At 50.0% G+C, this 18,984-nt stretch overlaps 6 protein-coding genes across 6 annotated transcripts; 5 read left to right on the top strand and 1 right to left on the bottom strand.

Moving 5' to 3' along the window:
* Positions 1-150: 150 nt before the first annotated feature.
* LY89DRAFT_73422 (MFS multidrug transporter-like protein) lies at positions 151-2,536 on the bottom strand. Its single transcript, XM_018219893.1, has 6 exons — positions 2,378-2,536; positions 1,996-2,305; positions 1,865-1,923; positions 1,760-1,799; positions 1,188-1,697; positions 151-1,128 (listed from the first exon to the last, which is right to left on the bottom strand). The coding sequence occupies exons 1-6, from the start codon at positions 2,448-2,450 to the stop codon at positions 402-404; spliced, it is 1,719 nt and encodes a 572-aa protein (XP_018071540.1). The 5' UTR covers positions 2,451-2,536; the 3' UTR covers positions 151-401.
* A 4,187-nt stretch (positions 2,537-6,723) lies between these two features.
* On the top strand, positions 6,724-7,518 carry LY89DRAFT_669594 (uncharacterized protein; the record flags this gene model as incomplete). The annotated part of the gene is made up of 2 exons (XM_018213107.1): positions 6,724-7,029; positions 7,288-7,518. The coding sequence occupies 2 exons, from the start codon at positions 6,724-6,726 to the stop codon at positions 7,516-7,518; spliced, it is 537 nt and encodes a 178-aa protein (XP_018071539.1).
* Positions 7,519-9,709: 2,191 nt separating this feature from the next.
* LY89DRAFT_585508 (DUF1014-domain-containing protein) lies at positions 9,710-10,469 on the top strand (the record flags this gene model as incomplete). Its single annotated transcript, XM_018209323.1, has 2 exons — positions 9,710-9,867; positions 9,962-10,469. 2 exons carry the CDS (start codon positions 9,710-9,712, stop codon positions 10,467-10,469), a joined length of 666 nt encoding a protein of 221 aa, XP_018071538.1.
* A 197-nt stretch (positions 10,470-10,666) lies between these two features.
* Positions 10,667-12,435, top strand: LY89DRAFT_73337 (UBC-like protein). Its single transcript, XM_018219791.1, has 3 exons — positions 10,667-10,886; positions 10,942-11,036; positions 11,105-12,435. Exons 1-3 carry the CDS (start codon positions 10,825-10,827, stop codon positions 12,001-12,003), a joined length of 1,056 nt encoding a protein of 351 aa, XP_018071537.1. The 5' UTR covers positions 10,667-10,824; the 3' UTR covers positions 12,004-12,435.
* Positions 12,436-15,521, top strand: LY89DRAFT_73338 (uncharacterized protein). The gene is made up of 3 exons (XM_018219793.1): positions 12,436-13,176; positions 13,234-13,995; positions 14,045-15,521. The coding sequence occupies exons 1-3, from the start codon at positions 12,867-12,869 to the stop codon at positions 15,157-15,159; spliced, it is 2,187 nt and encodes a 728-aa protein (XP_018071536.1). The 5' UTR covers positions 12,436-12,866; the 3' UTR covers positions 15,160-15,521.
* Positions 15,522-15,588: 67 nt separating this feature from the next.
* Positions 15,589-17,241, top strand: LY89DRAFT_73285 (uncharacterized protein). The gene is made up of 4 exons (XM_018219739.1): positions 15,589-15,806; positions 15,854-16,158; positions 16,206-16,873; positions 16,926-17,241. Exons 1-4 carry the CDS (start codon positions 15,720-15,722, stop codon positions 17,180-17,182), a joined length of 1,317 nt encoding a protein of 438 aa, XP_018071535.1. The 5' UTR covers positions 15,589-15,719; the 3' UTR covers positions 17,183-17,241.
* Positions 17,242-18,984: the final 1,743 nt, after the last annotated feature.

Below are 18,984 nucleotides of genomic sequence, written 5' to 3'. Positions count from 1 at the left end.
GGAGAACGCCTTTGTAAAATGCCAGCCCGTCTTCAAGGATTTCCAACCGTCTCAGTTCTCGCCAGCAAAGTAGAACTCCGAATCCCAGCTTTCGATTTTTGCGATATATCCTGTCTTATAAACTCCTTCTTTCAAGTACCCCTGACGTAACGCAACGCAGCGTTGTCCTGATATCGATATTCCCCTTTCCGGTATTTTGTGTTTCCAGTTGCGCCGAACGATTTTTTTGAGTGAAGCAACGCTGAAAAGAGCAAAGCAAGCATAGGGATATCTAACTACTAAGAAAGAGGACGAAGCTAAAACTAGAATGTAGATATTTTATACAGATGTCCTCCAGAAGAAAAATAGAATTGAAGATATCGACGAGTCGCTCGCCATCAAGTTTCTCGTGAGAGAAAACATCACTTGATGGTCTGTTCTATCGTGTCGGTCTCTGATCGGGGTTCCGCCGCAACAATGGCGGAGTCTAAAGCGTTGTGGTCCAGGATGTGGTCCTCGAAGCTGGCTTCTTGTTCTTCGTCACTCTTCTCGTCGACGTCCATGCGTCCCCCTTTGTCGGTCATGCTCAAGCTGATGATCGCACCGGCCACAGCAATCACGGCGCTGCACCACCATGCCAAGCCAGAGTATCCCAAGCCCAATCCAGCAGAAAAGAGGAAGCCAGACACAGTGGGACCAAAAGCTCGAGAAAGACTGGCTGTGGACGCAGCAACGCCATTGATGGTACCCAGCATCAGAAGAGATGGTGCTGAGTTGGTGAGTAGGATCGCATTACTCGGGTAAGCCAGTGTTGCAAAGGTACATTTCCAGACGACCAAAGCATAAACACCAGCCATCCGCATGGAATCCGGAAGCAAGACAAAATAAGGCGTCGTCATGTAGAGGATCGGATAAGAAAGAGCAATAAGTCTGAAAAGACCTAGGGCACTCAGACGGCGAACAATGATCGGGAAGAGGACAATGGTCGCAAACATGGAATAGATACCCTGAACGGACATGATGACTCCAATCTCCTTGGGACTGAGGCCATATCCGCTGACAAACTTGAAGGGAAGATTCCATTCGGGGTTTTCTGGTGGTGGCGTACTCAGGAGTGTTGGCAGCATCGCATCAAAAGTCATGGTGTGGCTGAATCACGAGTCAGTCAGTTTCTGACCTGCAGGAGAAACAATTCGGACATAACTTACTAAGCCAAGATGCCATAGCCGACAATATTCAAAACGACTTGTCTCGTAAATGCATTTGTTGCAGCCGGCTTCGACCTTGTCACCATATGCGAAGCATTCAAATCCAACGATTCTTGCGGTTCGGGAGATGGGGTGGACGGCAGCTTGGGTGATCCTTCTGCCGTGCGATATCCTGGTGGTGGCTGCTCCTCACCCAACAGAGCCCGAATCTCATCGAGATCTTCCACCTTCTCCGATCGAGATGCTTTCAGGTTCGCAGCACATCGTGTGAACTTGCTCAGGATCCATTTCCCGGCTGCCAGCCCGGGATCGTGTCGAAATTTCTTCTCGGCATGAGTTTCCTCGAGGAACAGAATCCCAATGACCACACCACAAGACACAATGACCGTGCATACCAGATTGGGCAGCAGATATGGAAATCGATCCCAGATGGTTCCTGCGGCGAAAATGGTGGGATACCCAAGAACGGGTCGAGCCAATGCGCCTCCCAGTGTTGGCCCCAGGATGGATCTAGGATAGATCATCAGCTGCAATTCTTCTTGTGAGAACTGATCAAGATCCCAAAAACTTACCCGAGACACCACACGAATGGCATGATTGTATAAGCGCGGGCTTTTCGACTTGTCAGCAAGAGGCTCCAACACGAGGGGAGACATGATCTGTCAGGTCGCACATACGCTGGTGTTCTTTGACCGTGACCATCTCCGCGACCGTCGTTTGTAAAACCCCGATATTCCTATATGCAGAGCAATGTCAGAAAAGAAACGTTCACAAGACGCTCTCGCCTGCCTCGTGGGATCCGACGTACCCATTCAGAAGTCCTCCCAATGCTCGTGCCAGCAGTGCAACTGGAAAACTGGGCGCAAACCCGAAGATCAACATGCTCAGCGCCGTTCCTGCCAGTCCTGTGAGCAGGACTGGTTTTCGTCCGATCCTATCACTCAGTCTTCCCCATGCGACGCCCGACGAGAACTCTGCAAAGGCGAACGCAGATGTGACCATGCCCGCATACACCGAGATTTCAGAGTCGTTTTTGGTGATCCCGAAATCTTTGATCATGTAATAGACGTACGGGAAGATCGACATGAACGCAATTGGTTCGCAGATTCGGCATAATGCTAGGAATGGTCAGTGAGAGATCTCCCGAGTGCGTATAGCACATATTTTCTGCGTGCAGGACTTGGACTTACCCAAGATTGTCATCTGCCTAGTAGGAAATGGAGGGGTCCCCTTCCGGGAACCGGTGTATTGGACGCCAGACATCGCGAGCGCTGTCTTGCGAGGGAGATTGTTGGGGATGAGATGCCGCAGCAGTATGAGCGGTGCTTCGGTGTTGCACTGAGGAAGAGGCGTTCAGATGTACCGGATTGCTGGGACAAGTTGAGCTGGATGCTCAGGACCATGTGAGATTATATGCTTCTTGGGAAATATATCGTCACTTCCTTTCTGTCTTGAGTCGAATGCGGTAGGAGTAGGAGCGGGGAGGTCCTGGCACAACTCTGTGGCTTAATGTGATATGTATGTATTGTGGTGAATGTGAAAAAAGCAGAAGTATCAGATCAAAGGAGACAAATGATACAGGGGAGCAGAGGCAGTTCATGTACTTGACCGCCAGGAGGAGCTTTCTTCACCAGGGCCATGAAAAGTATCGTATCGGATAGCGGCCGCGTAAATTATATGGTATCTGATGGGCGGTGACGAGGCATAGGAAAGAGAATAAAGAAGACTTAACTTGATCGAGTAGTAGTGTCACAAGTGCCATACGGGGAATTGGTACCGGTCTTCGTGGCTCCCAGGAAGGCTGCTGCTCATCCAGCACGCAAAAAAGTGCTCTGTGCTCAGCACCTTTTTCTGGAGCTGCTGCTGCTGTGCTTCTGCCAACTTTAGAGCGGCAGATGGGGCTGGACGGGCCATGCTGGTTTGGGTGCAGGTGGCTCGCTGGTTGATGAGCAGCAGCAAGAAGGCCGAGAGGCGTCGGTTGTATCAGACGGTAGTGCACTACGCACCCCGGCATTTGGAGGCCGTGACCCGTGGAGGCCAGGGCAGGACGAGATCATTTGGGCCTTACTTACTGGGAGGCCTGGAGAGAATGTCACTAGGGAGCCAGAGCCCAGTCGAGGGGCAAGAGAGGACGACCGAAATTGAGCCAAGAGTAGATTTTGAATGGTAGTCTTTGGAACTTGGGGGGGGAATTGTGTGCAGCTGCGATGGCATGGGGGTGTTGTGGGCCAACAGCCCCCTGTCGGAACGATGATGAGAGCGTCGGCTGAGTTAGGCTGTGTTCTGTTCTCTTCTCTCCTGGGATCCGGGTTTTGGGGGTGAGGGATGAGTGACGATGGGCATGGGCATGGGCATGGTCATTCTGCTCTTTATGCCATGGGTGGTGGTGGGATAACTCGGTCGTAGGGTAGGGTAGTTTGCACTTACTTACAGTAGGTAGTTTGGCTTGGTAGGGTGAGGGCAGGGTAGGTGGGAGGGTTTGTGGCCGCGGCCTCTTACCGCGCTCATGGTCGTTGATCGCTTTCCAAAGGGGCACAGCGGTGAACATCTCAACCCTATCCCACTAAAAATAAAAGGCCTCGGGGAACACAAGAAATTATTCTACGTATGGAGAAAAGAAGGTTGCGCCGTTCGGTGCGACGATGATATACAGCCCTGCCCTGCACTTCCCCGTATTGTCATGCCAGATCTTTAGATTGCAAGCGGGGAGGATGTTGAGACAACTTCCTACCCGTTGCGTACCTCAAATGGCTAGCTGCCTCCTGCCTGCAACATCACAGGTAAATTGAATGATAATGTACGCACGCAGAAATGAGAGACATATCTCGGAGCACACTGCACTGATCTGCACTTCATCTCACAACCGTGCCATCAATTCCTCACTCACTCGGCTGAAAACTGCAATTGCTGGTGAGACCCCCCACTCCACGTTCCCCATACAACATCGCAGAGATTTGGCTGTTAAAGCCACGATCCACATGGTCGATATTGGAGGGATTTTTGGTCGTATGGGATGTGAAAGAAATGTGGAATGTGTGTCGACAGGCATGATGGATGCATCACGATAAATGCACGTCGTTCAGTCGCCAGATTTCATGGAGAAATCAAGTCAAGGGATCCCTGAAGCCCACGTTGTCTGAAGATAGCCCATTATGCGTTTGCCGTTCGGTGAACACTCGACTGGGTCGACTGCTGGGAAACAGGATGCTTGCAGCAGCACGAGCTTGCCAGGGCGAGTTTAGCAGCAGTCGCTGGCCGGCTCCGATTACTAGGGCAATTTTTAGAGGTCAATCGTCGGTGAAGCCTGACTCCTGTTTGACTAACCTCTGAGATGAAGCGTAGCAGCTCCTCGTCGTCTTCTCAGCGGGAGAAAGAGAAGGAGGAGTGCAGCAGAGTCGTTGCCGGTGCTTTCAAATCTCAAGCCCGGGATGACGATGCGGACATAGGATATTAGGATTCCAGATGCACAATTTGGCTGCCGACTGTCCAGTAGCTCCAATTCGAACCTCTTCTGGCACATTTAGGTGCGTGATGAGCCCTTCTTTCGGAGACATCAGAAGATGTTGTAGGGACCATGCTGCAGAAGTAAGTTCGGACTCGAACGTACAGAAATTCTGTACGGCGCAACGACTCTGCGTGATTGCTCATGATATCGTGGTACTGTAATTCACAAGTCCGACTGAGCTTCTGACCTCTTCCCCTCTTTTCAATGTGACTGCACTGCGCCAGCCAACTCGACGCAGTCAGTACCGCTGAATATCACCTTTGGACCCCTTCCCCAAAGCGCAACTCTCGCCCTGTCAAGCCGGCAGGCATCATCATCGTCGAATAGGACAGATATGAGAAAAAGAGAGAATACAACCATGGCCTAGGCCGGGCTAGCTCCGTCACCTTTTCCATCCATCAGATTTGCAGTACTCGTAAGTAGAAAGTCAGCCTCTTTCGCATTCGCAGACGGGATCCAGTTGTGACCCCGTTCTTGTCCCAGCATTTCGCAACGCTTCAAGCAGTAAGACGAGCAGGCCAGAGCCAAACCAACAACGCTATGCTGGGAAGCAACCATGGACCAACGTTCCAGTAACCACAATACCGGCTTTGGCCCCCCGTCACGGCGCTTGCCTCCTTCCGTGTCGGAGCAAGTGTAGCGATGAAGCGAGATGTTTGAGGGCTCATGTGATCTCTGATGCGTAGTGCTTGAGCACTAAGTGCCTGAGGCGTTGAGGTGCTGACACAGCTAGAAGTCACTTAGTCAGGGGGAAGCCGGGGAGGAGATCGGCTGTGATTAGGGCTTCAGCTCATCACTTCCCAATCGAAAAGAGAACACCACATGAGGGACCGAAGAATATCGGCACAGGAAATGAGACCGTCTCAGAGCGGCGTCCAAATCCCACTCCGATAATGCGGATGGCCCGGAATTCCCGGTGCGATGCGCTGCGGACAGTAGAAGGCGAGAGGACGAGGTACGAGTAGGAGCGGAGCAGAGCAGAATAGAGCAGAGGGCGTCTTTCATGGCTCGTTCCACAAGCCGTCTGGACACTCATGCAAACGCCCGCTTTCTCTTCTCTTCTCGATTATCTCGATGCGCATACCTACATCATGCTTGTCGGAGGCATGAACATTGGGAACTGCAGATACCGACGATTACTCAGAAACCATGTCAGCGTAAGCTGCTTTCTGTTGATACGGGATCACAAAGTCAGGAGACCACTTTCGAGGCTGAGCTGAGTTTGCACGTTGCCCAGCTGCCGTGATGGTGCGCTCTCGATTTGTCGACGGAAGACCCAAAGGACATTATGCAGCTGCTGCAGCAATAGCAACCGGAGTAGAGAAAGGAGCAAACTCCATCATCGATGGACGATGAATAAACATATCGCAACCCACATCGAGAACGCAGCCAAACAAATTCTCCCGTTTCGTCGGCAGTAATTGCCAGTCGATGGGCTGCTTCACGAACCTCGACCGTTAAAGACTTGGCAATCAAGCAGCACGAAGTATAACTGGAGCCAACCGCGGAATCGGGTCGCCGACATGGATTGGAGAACAAAATGGAGACATTCTAGACGAAGACGTTTGAGAGAAAGAGAGCAACGGGGACATGTTCATGGTCCAGGACTGTATGTGGATCATTAGTGAGAGGCTCGGAAGAAAGATTCACGAACCTCTCAACCCTAACTACTCGTAACCGTGTTTCACAAGTCGGGATCGTCGTATGAGCTCAATTGACTCAGCCAAGCCTGCGTGCCGATTGTCCCAGCTGGGAAGTCCCCTGGTGAGCTTGTGCGGTGGTGGTGTTGGTGATGGAAAACGGTGCTGTGGCTGGAGATCGACCGAGTTCGCAGAAAAGGGTAATTGACTTCGGAGCCCCAGCTCGCCAATCTTCAATGCCCCCAACAACATACCCCCTTTTTCTCACCCCCTATCCAGTCCAAGCTTTCTGGGCGCATTTCCCTATTCTTGTAGTGAGTTTTTAGCCCGTACACTAAAGGAGCTACTTTCAGGGGAGCTGGGTTGGAGGGCTCGGGGATTTTGCGACACTATGCCACTCCCAGACCTAGCAAAAGTGGTGATCTCGCGGAACAGATTTCCAAGTGTCCGCCGGGGAAGTGGTTTTGGCTTCACACAGTGGATTGAATTGGCGTGGCAGCTAGACCACGAGGGGTTACGATTTCATCGCCCACCCCGTGCGATTGGCCCAATTGACCTAAAATGTGATATTGATATTTGGGTTCAGGACCTCGTGGGAAGTTGGGCAGCGCATCCGGCTCGCGGGGATTATGTCTCGGGCTGCATCGTCAGACGAACGGGTCCCTTACGGCTCGTCCAAGTTGCGGTTTGCTGTCTCGTAAGCAGCCGTCGCCGTGCTCTGAGACAGGCAGGCTGACGAGGTCCGGGCCAGGTACGCCCGAGGTGAGGTAAGAAATGATGATTCAGGTCCTGTCTGGTCATCGGGTGTCTGGTCGATGGACGGTCGTGACATCGTTCTGACCTGACTCCGCTGCAAAGGTAGGTAGTGAGGCACACACCGCCACTCTGACCGTTTTGTTGGCTGTTGGTTCAAAAGAGCGACGAAGGAGGAGCTAATTGACTTACCGGTATCCAGATCTACCATGCCAACGCCCTACCCGGGGCGACGTTCAATGTCCCCCGCGATGCCCAATCAGAAGTCGTGTTCGCCCAATTCCGTGTCACTCGAACCGCACTGCTGGGTAGTCGCGCATGGCTCCGTGATCCACCCAGCCCTTGCCCCCGTGAGGTGATGAAATCCAGAGGCAGGATCCAGTCGGGATGGTGGCGCTTCAGACATGATTTCAAAGCATTCAATCACAATTGAGTTGAGGCAAAGAATATCTTACTGGTCAGATGGCTACCCGTCCCTACCCGCCCGGGCCCCTTTGCGTTCCTTTTCTGGATCTGTTAAGAACTTCAGAAATGTCAAAATTGACCTCCGAGGCTGAGACTGACATCACGAGTCGGCTCTCAGTTCACTTGACTCGGTAGGGTTCCGAGGAAAGAATCTGTGCATGGATCAGGGACGCCTTCCGGAATGCCGGACCCAGCAAACTGATCCAGTGACACCAACATAAGGTACGTCGTTGAAAGAAAAGTATCGGTGTACACGACCTCGGCAAACGACAAAACGTGTTGTCTTGAATTTCCACAACCTATCAAAAAATATACCTCAGAACTCGTGGCCTCCATTCGCCAGCAACGTTACACAATCTTCTTGGAGTTGGCCGATCTCGCACACGTAAATCCAGATTAGGTCGATGGTAGACGTCGATATCCGGCTCCAAGACCAACGAGAATTTGGTGTTGCACTGGAAACACGATACAAGAACTTTCGAAGTATGCTATGCTCGCCGCCGCTTCCAACTCTGCTGAGCCTCATGCACCACATCTACAAACTCAATCTCTTTACCATAAGCCTTGCAGCATGCAATGCGACCTCAGCCGGTTTTGGAAGCCGTGACCCATTCACACGTTCGAACACTCCAAGATTAGAAGTTTTGCAGTCATGCAGCTGCAGCGAAGCTTGGAATGCATATGCACAGAAGGTTGACTTCGCGCCTCCGTTTCTCGGACATCCAATGTTACACAACTTGAAAAGTTGGCAATCAGATTTTCAGAGCCTCGCCCGAGAGACCTTCAGCCCTGTATAACATTGGGCATCATCTCAAACATTCCGAAGCACGGGACCTAGGCGCTTAGCTGCAGTTACTCAACCCTGACTCTCGTGGACAGAATCCACCACATACCAAGCGGCACTCGTCAATCTGCATCAACCTGGACGATGCATGAGGAGTGAGACATGCAGTCTAGAGACGATGAGACATTATGATCCCCAATTCAGATCTCTTTTCTTTTTTCCTCGCTAATCCCCTCCGTACGTAGGGTAGCCTACAGACGCAAGTAACCAGTGCAGCGGAAGCAAGCTACCATGTCGGTTCAAGGAATAATATATTGCTTTTTTTTGAAAGGTCAAAACGAGATTTTGTTCTTCTCAAGATACACAATCCTTCAACACATCTACACTCGTGTGTAGTGACGGACCTCTCGAGTGATACCGAGTATGGGAACACAACATAATCCCCCATGCTGACTTGCACAGTGGCGAGGTGCAGTGCCAGCCTCATCATTCTTCAGAAGCCGTCGCGGAAGTCTATCCCACCTTCCCGGCGAAGATGATGTTCCACGATATCCAGGACCATGATGACACCACTGAAAGTCCGTAGATACGCATCTGCAGGTCGACGATCTCGATATCTCGTATTACAAGACGTGTCATCTTTCATCAGCATACGTGGGCCAGCAAAAAGCTTCCATTTCTTCGGCATACCTGATTTCGAGGCATGTTAGCCTCACGATGTCAAACTAACAACATCATATGACCACAGCGCGGTAATGATTTGATGCGATAGGTTTGAAAAGCAACAAACTGGGAATGCACCCTGCATATCTTGCCGGGCACGCGTTGCGAAAATGATACGGTAGGTATGCATGGTACGCTACCTTCTCTTGGTTCGACTTTCCAAGCAATGAGATAATTCCTCTGAAATGACTCGTTCTCTGCAAATCTCGAACGTGAACGTGAGTGCTACTCGGTAAGGAATGAAAACTGGGTCACGAATGTGCTGACTTCAGCAACACCTGGCGGCTTCTCACCGCAATTCATGCCTCATGTCATGAGAATCCAGGCTTGGCTTTCTGTCCGGTTTGGCGAACGATTCAAGAATTTGTAGTTGAAGGTGATGAGAGTATTGAAAGAAACTCGAGCACTTGGGCAGACTAAAATTGAGGCTCTGAATATATCACGTGAAAGCCCCCAATGATGTTGCCTGAGGCAGGAAGTCGGAACAATGAATGATCCAACTCCGCTCAAAGATCGATGGCGGGGTATCAAAGGCTGGAGAGTCATTCGGCGACGAGATTAATTCATTCGCAACAAAGAAATCTGCCAACTCTAAACCTTCGAGCTCCTGCATATCTTATTGGCAGACTCTATTTCTGCAAAATCTCTAATTATGGCAGGAAAGAAAAACACCGGAGAGAACTCGAAGAAGGCGTCAGGCAACGCAAAGAAAGCCGAAGCAGCAGCCCAGAAAGCAGCTCAAGAGAACGCAAAGAAGGCATCTGAAGAAGACCAAGAGTGGTCCAAAGGAGCAAAGAGTAACGCAAAGAAGTGAATCCCCCTCCTCCTAATATCAACAAGTTTAAACCTTACCCCGCACTCCCCACTTCCTACACGCCACATCGGCTGACCACTTTGGAAATAGGGAAGCAGAAGCTGCGAAGAAGGCTGAAGCTGCACGAAAGAAGGCAGAGAAGGACGCTCTATTAGCGGAAGAGGAGAAGGAGGCTCGGGCTGTACCCAAGAATGCAAAGACCGCTGTTAAGAAATCGAAAGGCCTCGACTTATCACAACTCGATGACGACGCACCAAAGAGCGCAGGAGCTCTTAATGCAACTGGTATCGATAATGCCCTTGATGCTCTGTCTTTGACTGCGGGCTCTGCGGATAAGATTGATAAGCATCCCGAAAGACGATTCAAGGCGGCATATACGGCATTTGAGGAGAGGAGACTGAAGGAGATGGAAGAGGATGGTAGTGGACAAGGTTTGAGACAGAACCAGAAGAAGGACAAGATCAGGAAAGAATTTGAGAAGAGTGAGGACAATCCGTTCAACCAGGTCTCGGCGGCATATGATGCTTCTAAGGAGGAGATCAGAGCGTTACGAGAGGCGGAGAAGAAAAAGATCGAAGCCAGATTAGCGGAGAAATGAGAGAGCTTGAGTGCTGGTACATAACATAATATGTACATAGGGAGAGGAGAAATTGTGGTTCAGCTGTCATATCTCGTAGCGAGAAAAGGGGTGCCTACGACTAACGAGGCTTGACGAGATATGGCTAGGCTATCAGAAGCGCATAGCTTCAAGAACATTGATCATAGAGGAGTGCCTGAAATTGAATAGAGAAATCCGGACATCCATACTTTTAGGTTCGCGTTCCAAACTATGCAGCATGTGAATCATGGTCATGGATGGCAGAATTGCTGTACACCGCTTTGGAGCTCTAACAGCTTCATGCTTCACAATTTAATTGCTTCAACGATTACAGCACCACGTCAACGCTTTTGAAATGGTATCACGACCGTTTTCTACCCTCTCCGCTGTGCGGAAGCAGCATCTACTGGTAGAATTGTATGCGAATGTTCCAATCTCAATTATCTAGAAGGATTCTAACATCTTGCTACAGCTCCAGTCTCAAGTACGCCTGTCCTCATGGAGTATTCGTGAGCCTCACTCCAGGCGATCCAACCCTCTGGTCTGGTGTTATATTCGTACGAAAAGGTACTTGTGTCCTATGCACTCCATTTCGCTCAAGCAAGTAGGAAAAGACAGTAGCTAATGAACAAAAGGACCCTATGGCCCCTCAATCCTCCGTTTCCAAATCTCCTTCCCACCAACATATCCCTCTCTCCCACCCCTTGTAACCTTCAGCACCGACATCTTTCACCCTTTGATCACACCGCTCACCACGTATATGTACACGACCGACATTCAAGACTCAGGAACTGTGTCTGCGACCGACGACGAGAGGTTACCACCTGGTGGATTCTCGCTGCGCCATGGCTTCCCAGGCTGGTTTGGTAGAGCTAGTAGGAGGTCTGCAGAACGTGTAAGGACTAGCGCAGGGAATTTACAAACTCCTACCAGAGGAGGCGGAAGTGGAGTGGAGAGTCCAGGGAGTGGTGTTTCGGGGAGCATGAGTCCTACGCCTAGAGGAACGGCTGGGACCGCAGATAGTGGTACGAGTGCTGGTAGAGGGAAGAAAGAGGAGATTACGACGTATGAGGTGTTGAGGTATATTCGGAGTACGTTTGACGACGAGGAGGTGCTGGATAGTGTGCCGCTGGAAGCAGCTGGGAATCCTGGAGCGTGGCATGCTTGGAGGACCCATAGGATTAAGTCGGGGAAGTTGAAGATTAAGGACGAGAGGACTGCATGGCATGATGGCCTAGATGATGATGAGAGCAGTTCTGCGTCAACACCAGAGGGATATCAGAGGCTTGCTGGAGGAACGAGCGCGCCAAGTACAGCTAGACGGCCTGGAGAATGGAATTGGGATGGGGTCTGGGAAGTTAGGGTCAAGAAGGGCGTGGATGCTAGTATTACAGAGTCGGTGTTATTTGGCAAGGATGCTGGGGATGATCTCATCCGATTTTTGCATTTAGATCCGGAGCAGATTGAGTCGATCAAGGAGAACATCAAGAGGAGTTTAGAGGTTGCAGAGCCGCAAAGAAGGGGAATCGTTTAAGGAAACTAGAGAGTGGAAGACGTATGGCAAGCGTTGTTTAATCCCTATTTCCAAAGCAAATGTTGACACAAGTAGATCCCCTGTGCCTACCAAGGCAACCTCTGCTGCGACGAATGTGAATTGGAGTTAGACTATACACCATGTGATGGCTGCTGCATACCTAGGTAGCCACCTCCCCTTCGCAGTTCAAGCCTGAGACCACGTTCAACTTCCAGCCTTCAGGTAAACCGCGATGAGTCCATCCTTGTAGTTCGTCTGGTGGTCACTTTCTTAGGTTTGCCCGATATTATGACTTTCGATGTCATCAAACTGTACCTGAGCGTCGTCGACGACGACGACAGTTTTCACATGTGAACTGACAACTCAGTGGCTCCTTCCTCTCTTGTCAGGAGACGACCACAAAACACGTTCCTAGCATCAACAACTCTTCACCACACTTCACATACATCTTCGCAACCATTACTTCTATTCTAGCATGTCAACATCCATCAAGTTTTGGCTATGAATAGCGATACCTCTCCAGCAATCGGCGCACTTGTATTAGTCCCGATTGTGATTGCAGCGTCAGCAGCATTTATTGCCATCAAAACATCAGAATCCACCCATCGAATAAGCCAATATTGCTCGAAACTCTGGGACTACTACTCCCCTTGGTCCCAGACACAGAAGACTCAACGCAGAAGAAAATTGCGACGCTCAAATCTGCCTTCAAGCCAGACATACGCCGACTCCTGGAGTGACCTTGAAAGCAACGACGACGATCCTCGATATACGAACTTTATTGGACAAGAACGAAGAAGCAAGTCATATAGTGAAGAAGACAAGAACGACGTTGTGGTTGAAGTGGAAACACCAAAGCAGATATGGCACCCTTCAAGATCTGCTCGGCTGATGTGGAGCTTCTCGAATCCGAAGTCTCTAAGCCCTCTCCGCTTAGAATTATCAAACGTAGCCAGACCGTTGCAGGCAGCTTGTCTTCCAGAGAGACTTTCCGAGGAGGACGCCAATCATCTAGCTGCTCATCCCTCCAGAGCAAGGGGAGCCCACCGATGGGAGCCGACAGACCATTAACTGTCAGGAAGAAGAGGCAGGGTGGTGGCACTTCTTTGAATGTCGGTTCAGATCACAGATCGTGGGACAAGGAAAACGAACAACCATTCTCAGCTACGTCAGGTATGTATCAAAGGGAGAGCTTTAGCATTATTGCACGAGGTCTTAACGAGAATTTAGTATCTGCCGACGATGACCCTGATATCACCCCTAAGGCGCGTCAACGCGTACCGCGAACGATCTCTGCCGGGAACTTTCTCAAGAGTGAATTCCATCGACGTAGTCTAGAGACAGATCAAGGACGATATTCCGTTCGCAGCAATCGGAACTCTTTCTACTCAAATCAGATCGCTCAGCACGTTCCTTCTCCTCCAAACTTTGGCAAGTTCAAGCCTCCCAAGATACCGGACCGACAACCTTCGAAATCCAAGAATTTCATTCTACGTGCTCTTGCTGGCCGTGGCAGTGAAGAGTCAAACCATCCTCAACGCGTCAATTCCAAAGGTTCCAGGAACACATTGGTTCGGCGTCTATCTCGGAACAAGACAATGGACTCAGATCGATCTGGTAGGACCAGCATGAGCGGAGAGACCTTGTATTCAATTCCAATGGAGGAATTGGACCTTGGAAATGGCGGTTCGGACGCGTCTACTTCTCAGCAAGAGACTCCTATCAGAGCCCTTCCGCAAGTACCAACCGTCCCTCAAACGTCTGCCTCTCCACAAGAGCTATCCCAACGACAAGATGTGCTTGTACTTTCCCCTTTGATTCTTTCTCCTCGAATCAAAGTCACCCCTGAAACAACCAGCCTACCTACTACCACTTCAACGTTCTGGGTTGCCATTGAGATTCGGGGAGAGCTTCATGCTGCTGACGGCCGTTACGATATGCACCCTGGTCGTCGTACGTGCTCCTCACAATCGGCAGATATTCGGCTTCAAGGTATGTGGCTCCTCGGTCTTCTAAATCACCACTGACTTACGTTCACTAGATTTGTCGCGTTATGGCAAGATGTACGCAATGAACATCAGCATCCTGCCTCCGTCTGGATGCACCGTCCTTGATATCATTGGTGACCTCCATTTTGACCTAGAACCCTGCGAAACTCGCTTCATATTGGCCAAAGTTCAAGTTGGTGGTGTCGATAGCAACCCAAGCCCTTCCACACGAGACCCAGAGATTCTCATGACGGAGCTTCAAAATCACCTCGGCGACACTATCACTCCCTACCTCACTGTACAAGCCAATTACAAGCACAGTGGCTACACTCGATGGGAGAGCAACTATGCCACTCGCGAGGGAACCTATGTACATTCATCCTTCCACTATACCGAAGCCAAAGTTGCCATCAAGAGACATGATCCTCAGTCAGCTTGGTCTCCTCGAACTTCCGAGACGATCACAACCGCTCCTCAATCGAACGTGTTCAATGACCTGATCAAGAGACGCCTCTCAGCCAATAAGGCAGCAGAGGCTTTTCGCGTTATCTATCGAGATCAACCAAAGCTTTCCTCGAGCATCAGAAAGCCTAACGTCAATCGTGGTACAGGAGACTTACCGCCGACGGCATTTGAGACTGATACTTCCAGCGTTGAGCTTGGCTTCGATCCTCAAGTACGTCGAACTAGGCCCAATGGTGTCCCAGCTTCGCGTACCCTCGAACGATCTGTCGTAAACCCGTCACCACGTCATCGTCGCATGCGTTATGGTATCGATGAGGAAGATGATGGGGAAGATCCTGCACGCAAGATCTGGGCTAGCATCCGCGAGACTTCTGGAGGTAACCGTTTGCGTCGCCATCCAAGACAGAGCATCAGCGCCGACCACTACACCAGTCTCGAGACCAACAACAGCCCAGGAAGAATCGGCTCCAGCCAATCTTCTGACGGGGTATTGCTGAACCAAACCTGCGAAAGCCCAGATTCTAGCATCGAGGAGGAGCGTACCAAGATCAAGGAGATCGCGTTGAAGAATAAGCGCAGTGTTGGGACTGAAACTCTAAGAAGCATTGCACCAAGTGTTTCAAAGAGTGGTAAGGGAAAGCAAGGTTCTACTGGTCTGGGTCTGCGAGTTGGTGGTTGGGGATGGGGAAATTTCTTCGGATGATCTCTGGTCTTCGTCTACGATGATATCAGCTTGGTGGAAGTAGCTGTCTTGCTCGGTTCTTGCGTCACGACAGCTTTCTATTATTTTTATGTATGTCAGGGTTTGATGGTGGTGTGGAGCATTCTACGTTTTTCATTCATTTGCGGCATTGCGATCGTGGTCTCGATCGTCGCAATGCATCATACTCTTGTTTCGAGTGTTTGGCATGCGGGCGGCATGATTTGCGTGTTGGAGTTTTCAACTTTCCGTCTTGTTCATAAAGCCTCATACAACCTCATATGGTTAGAGTAGTTGTTTAATAACATTGTTCATGATATCCGGTGGGAGGTGCACTTTCGAATCGTGTGTCCTATCAGTCGGGGGTTCATGTGATATCGTGTACCTCCTTCTATGATCGACCGCAGATCTTGCCGGTAGCTGCAGGAACGACCACGCAGTAGCGCCGATTTCAATGGGGCTCGACCTGACCTGGTACCTTCTCTTCTCTCGTGGAAGGAGATCCTCATTTCAATGATAATATAGCTGGGAAACGCCCTCTAGACAGCGACAATACTCGAAACATGATTCCACGAGAAATCGTCGCCCAGCTAATAGCGGAACGAGGAGACTTGAACCCTGCACCACGAGGCATTCAAGAAGTCATAACGGTAAATCTGCTCTGCAATTGTCTCTATCATCTCACTGACATTTGCAGGCATGTTGCTTCCTCTCGATCTTGCTGCCGGCAGGAGTTGTGCGCTTAAGCGCTGGACCGATTATCTTCGGTCTCTACTTCTACATCCTCTTCTGGACCGAGCAACAGTCTCGTCAATCATATTTACTGGGAGTGTCCTGTACGATTCTGGTTTATCGATGGCTTGATCTTGTGGTCATCCATAAGCCGGAACGTGACTTCTGGAAGGTCGAGGAGCAGGACGATGGCACGGTGGTGCAGGGGCGGGCTCCAGAGGGTTGGTGGCCTAGGTTGAAATGGGCGTTCTTCCTTTGGAATAATCAGAGGTTTGTAACTCTGTGTATCTAAAAGGGTCTTGGCTGACAACACAAAGAGGCGTAGGCTGGAACATTGAGCCGGATTGCCTACCTGCTGCCGTTCCTCGAGGATATTCACGAAGTCAATTTCTCAAGGACACCTTCCGACGCTTTGGTTATGCTTTGCTCAGCCAAGCTTTGACTAATGCCGTCCTGCGAATAGGATACTTCTACTTTCTCTCCCAATACCCATGGGACGATCAATCCTATCACTTTTTCCGATTCCCCTTGACTGGACAAATCATGCTCTCTTGGGTGACAGCTTTCAAGCTCTACACTAATATTAATATGTTGTATTTTGCATTAGCTTTGGTCACAGTACTTCTCAACATTTATGAACCTCGGGACTGGCCCCCAATCTTTGGTTCTTTTCTGTTTGACGGATGGAGCGTGAGAAATATGTGGGGACGCTGCTGGCATCAGATGATGAGACGTCCTTGTTCGGAGGCTGGACGGATTGTCAAGAATATCTTCGGCTTCAGAAAGGGTGGTTTCATGAGCAGATACAGCCAAATTTGGGTTGGATTTGCTGTCAGCGCTTTAGCCCACCAGGCTGGTGCTAAGGTGGGAATGTACCAAGATGGAGGGTATTGGCAAGCTGTCTACTTCATGACCCAGCCCCTAGCTATCATGTTCGAAGATGGGATTATGGCTCTGGGTCGCAGAGCAGGAGTGAAGTCGAGCGGTGAGTGGCCATTGCAAACTTGATGAAGAGTGTGTCACTGACAGGGCATAAGGTTGGACGAAATTTATTGGCAGGGCATGGGTATTTCTCTGGTTCTCATGGACATTGAGATTCATGGTTGCATACCAGCCAACGTCTTGGCTTATCGACGAATCAGTCATCCCTTGGAACTCGGCAACAATAGCAGCAGCTGACAAAATAGATCCTGATCTAGCTGTACTGTTGACAGCTGAGCACTGGAAGCTGCGTTGGTTGTGCAACGCACTTGGCATTGAGTGTGGATATTACAGCGACAAGGTTTATTGGTGATGAGAGTGAACTCGGGAAGCAAGAGGAAAGATGTGCATTGCCTAAGTATAGATATCCCCACAGTGTCTTAAAATACAAATATAATCTTCCTTCAGCAAGTCTCCTGTGTGCTCAGCAGCAAAGAAGACTTCTCCAGAAGAGAGTTAGAAAGGCGGTACCAGCTGTAGGTGCCGTTCCTGAAGGCTGACACGGCTACCAACATCATCTGGCGAGAAAGAAAGAGCTTCGAAGTAAAGAAGGTGAATTTTCAAAGAAGATGCCAGGTTTGAATTTATCTTTCAATATTTTATTTCAAGCACTCAATTTTTGATGTTCTTGATTCAACTCCAAGCTGTGAGGAAGGTGCGATTGGGTTCCTTCCGTTTGGGGACAGGCAAACGCGTTCTCACTTGACCACCCAACTTCTACTTAATCTCCTCTCTCTTTCTTTCTTACCAACGCTCTTCCATCAACACACACCTTCTCCGAGTCAATATTTCCATCTCGACACGTCGACTCTTGATCAGAGGTGCGTTGCAAGCTGAGATCCACATCCAAATTCCATTACTAACAACTTCCAGACTCAACCGCATTGTATTCAGCCTCGAGCCACGCTGTTGCGGTACTCGACGCGTCTTCTAAGCTGAATTGGAGAATCAAGCATCAACGCAACTCGTTCACAACATTGATCAGCATCAAGGTAAGCTATCGGCGGGTTAAATTCACCTTCACATACTGACGCCGTCTAGATGTCCATCCTCAACCCAATGAGCGCTGGATGCATCGATTGTAATGGCAACCCGATTCCCAATGCAGATCCTTTCTTCCATGATAAGGACCGCATCTTCGATCCCACAACCAACCCCAAGTACGCCAACGACCTAGGCCTCCCCTCCCTGCTACTTCTACAAAATCCTACTTTGGGCATCACCCATCTTCATGTTGGACCACAGTTCGGTGGCAAACACAACCACGATGGTCTGAAGTGCGCTGAGCTTGATACTATGGTCATGGAAGTTGGTGCTCGCTTGATTCAAGGAAAGACCGCTGGTGCACGCTGGTTCGGTGAGAACTCCGGCTACAACCGCCAAGGTGTTGCTAGCAACCAGTTCGCTATGTCTCTTGATGACCAGATCATCTCAACTACTTGCATCGGTAGGCATCTTTCATCATGCATCCTAGGAGTATTCTCGTCTGTTCATACAGCAGGCTGACTGAACCGACTAGGTATGAATACAATTCGTAGCATTGCCTCTCAGTATCCGAAAATCAAGAAGGCCTATGTCATGACCAGCTCCGATGCGTTGATCGAGGGTGTCAAGAACCTCTTCAACTGGACCAAGAATGGCTTTCCCGCCACCATGCCTAACGGGCAGTTCAAGGATTGTTTGGGTCTCTTGCGCGACCATCTCCAGAACTTGGACGCGATGGGCATTGAGGTCAAGTTTTGGAAAGTTGCTCCTGAATTCATCTGTGGTGCAACTTTCCAATCTGAATGCGCCTTGCTGGATCATTTCAACATTCCATCCACCGGCAATGCTGATACTTGCACTTGCAGAAAGTGTATGGATACCAAGCAACTTGCAGAATTGAGATTTGCTCAGGATGGCCATTTTTGTCAAAAGAATGTTCATAATCTTGAACTCGCCATCAAGTATGGTACTTTGAAGAAGGGCGACAAGTTCGTCATCACTAACAACGCTGATGTCAAGACACCAAACGTTGTCATGAAAGTTGATAGCAAGGGCATGGTCTTCTGCTCTGATGGTACAGCAAAGCACAAGGGATAGATTTCGTCGCGGATCTAGGGAGCACGTTCACGA

The sequence above is a fragment of the Mollisia scopiformis genome (assembly GCF_001500285.1).
Source record: "Mollisia scopiformis unplaced genomic scaffold LY89scaffold_12, whole genome shotgun sequence".
NCBI classification, from domain to species: domain Eukaryota; kingdom Fungi; phylum Ascomycota; class Leotiomycetes; order Helotiales; family Mollisiaceae; genus Mollisia; species Mollisia scopiformis.
Note: the sequence above shows the minus strand (reverse complement) of the source record. Positions and strands in the feature narration are given on the sequence as shown.

Excerpts from the sequence above, each read along its gene's own strand:
- LY89DRAFT_73422 (XM_018219893.1), bottom strand. The coding sequence starts at position 2,450 with ATGTCTGGCGTCCAATACACCGGTTCCCGGAAGGGGACCCCTCCATTT. Across the intron at positions 1,924-1,995 it reads TTGGGAGGACTTCTGAATGG|GAATATCGGGGTTTTACAAA; the intron begins GTACGTCGGATC and ends CTCTGCATATAG. Across the intron at positions 1,129-1,187 it reads GGCTATGGCATCTTGGCTTA|CCACACCATGACTTTTGATG; the intron begins GTAAGTTATGTC and ends CTCGTGATTCAG.
- LY89DRAFT_73337 (XM_018219791.1), top strand. The coding sequence starts at position 10,825 with ATGGTATCACGACCGTTTTCTACCCTCTCCGCTGTGCGGAAGCAGCAT. Across the intron at positions 10,887-10,941 it reads CAGCATCTACTGGTAGAATT|CTCCAGTCTCAAGTACGCCT; the intron begins GTATGCGAATGT and ends ATCTTGCTACAG. Across the intron at positions 11,037-11,104 it reads TGTTATATTCGTACGAAAAG|GACCCTATGGCCCCTCAATC; the intron begins GTACTTGTGTCC and ends AATGAACAAAAG.
- LY89DRAFT_73285 (XM_018219739.1), top strand. The coding sequence starts at position 15,720 with ATGATTCCACGAGAAATCGTCGCCCAGCTAATAGCGGAACGAGGAGAC. Across the intron at positions 15,807-15,853 it reads GCATTCAAGAAGTCATAACG|GCATGTTGCTTCCTCTCGAT; the intron begins GTAAATCTGCTC and ends TGACATTTGCAG. Across the intron at positions 16,159-16,205 it reads TTCCTTTGGAATAATCAGAG|AGGCGTAGGCTGGAACATTG; the intron begins GTTTGTAACTCT and ends GACAACACAAAG.
- LY89DRAFT_73338 (XM_018219793.1), top strand. The coding sequence starts at position 12,867 with ATGGCACCCTTCAAGATCTGCTCGGCTGATGTGGAGCTTCTCGAATCC. Across the intron at positions 13,177-13,233 it reads ACCATTCTCAGCTACGTCAG|TATCTGCCGACGATGACCCT; the intron begins GTATGTATCAAA and ends ACGAGAATTTAG. Across the intron at positions 13,996-14,044 it reads GGCAGATATTCGGCTTCAAG|ATTTGTCGCGTTATGGCAAG; the intron begins GTATGTGGCTCC and ends TACGTTCACTAG.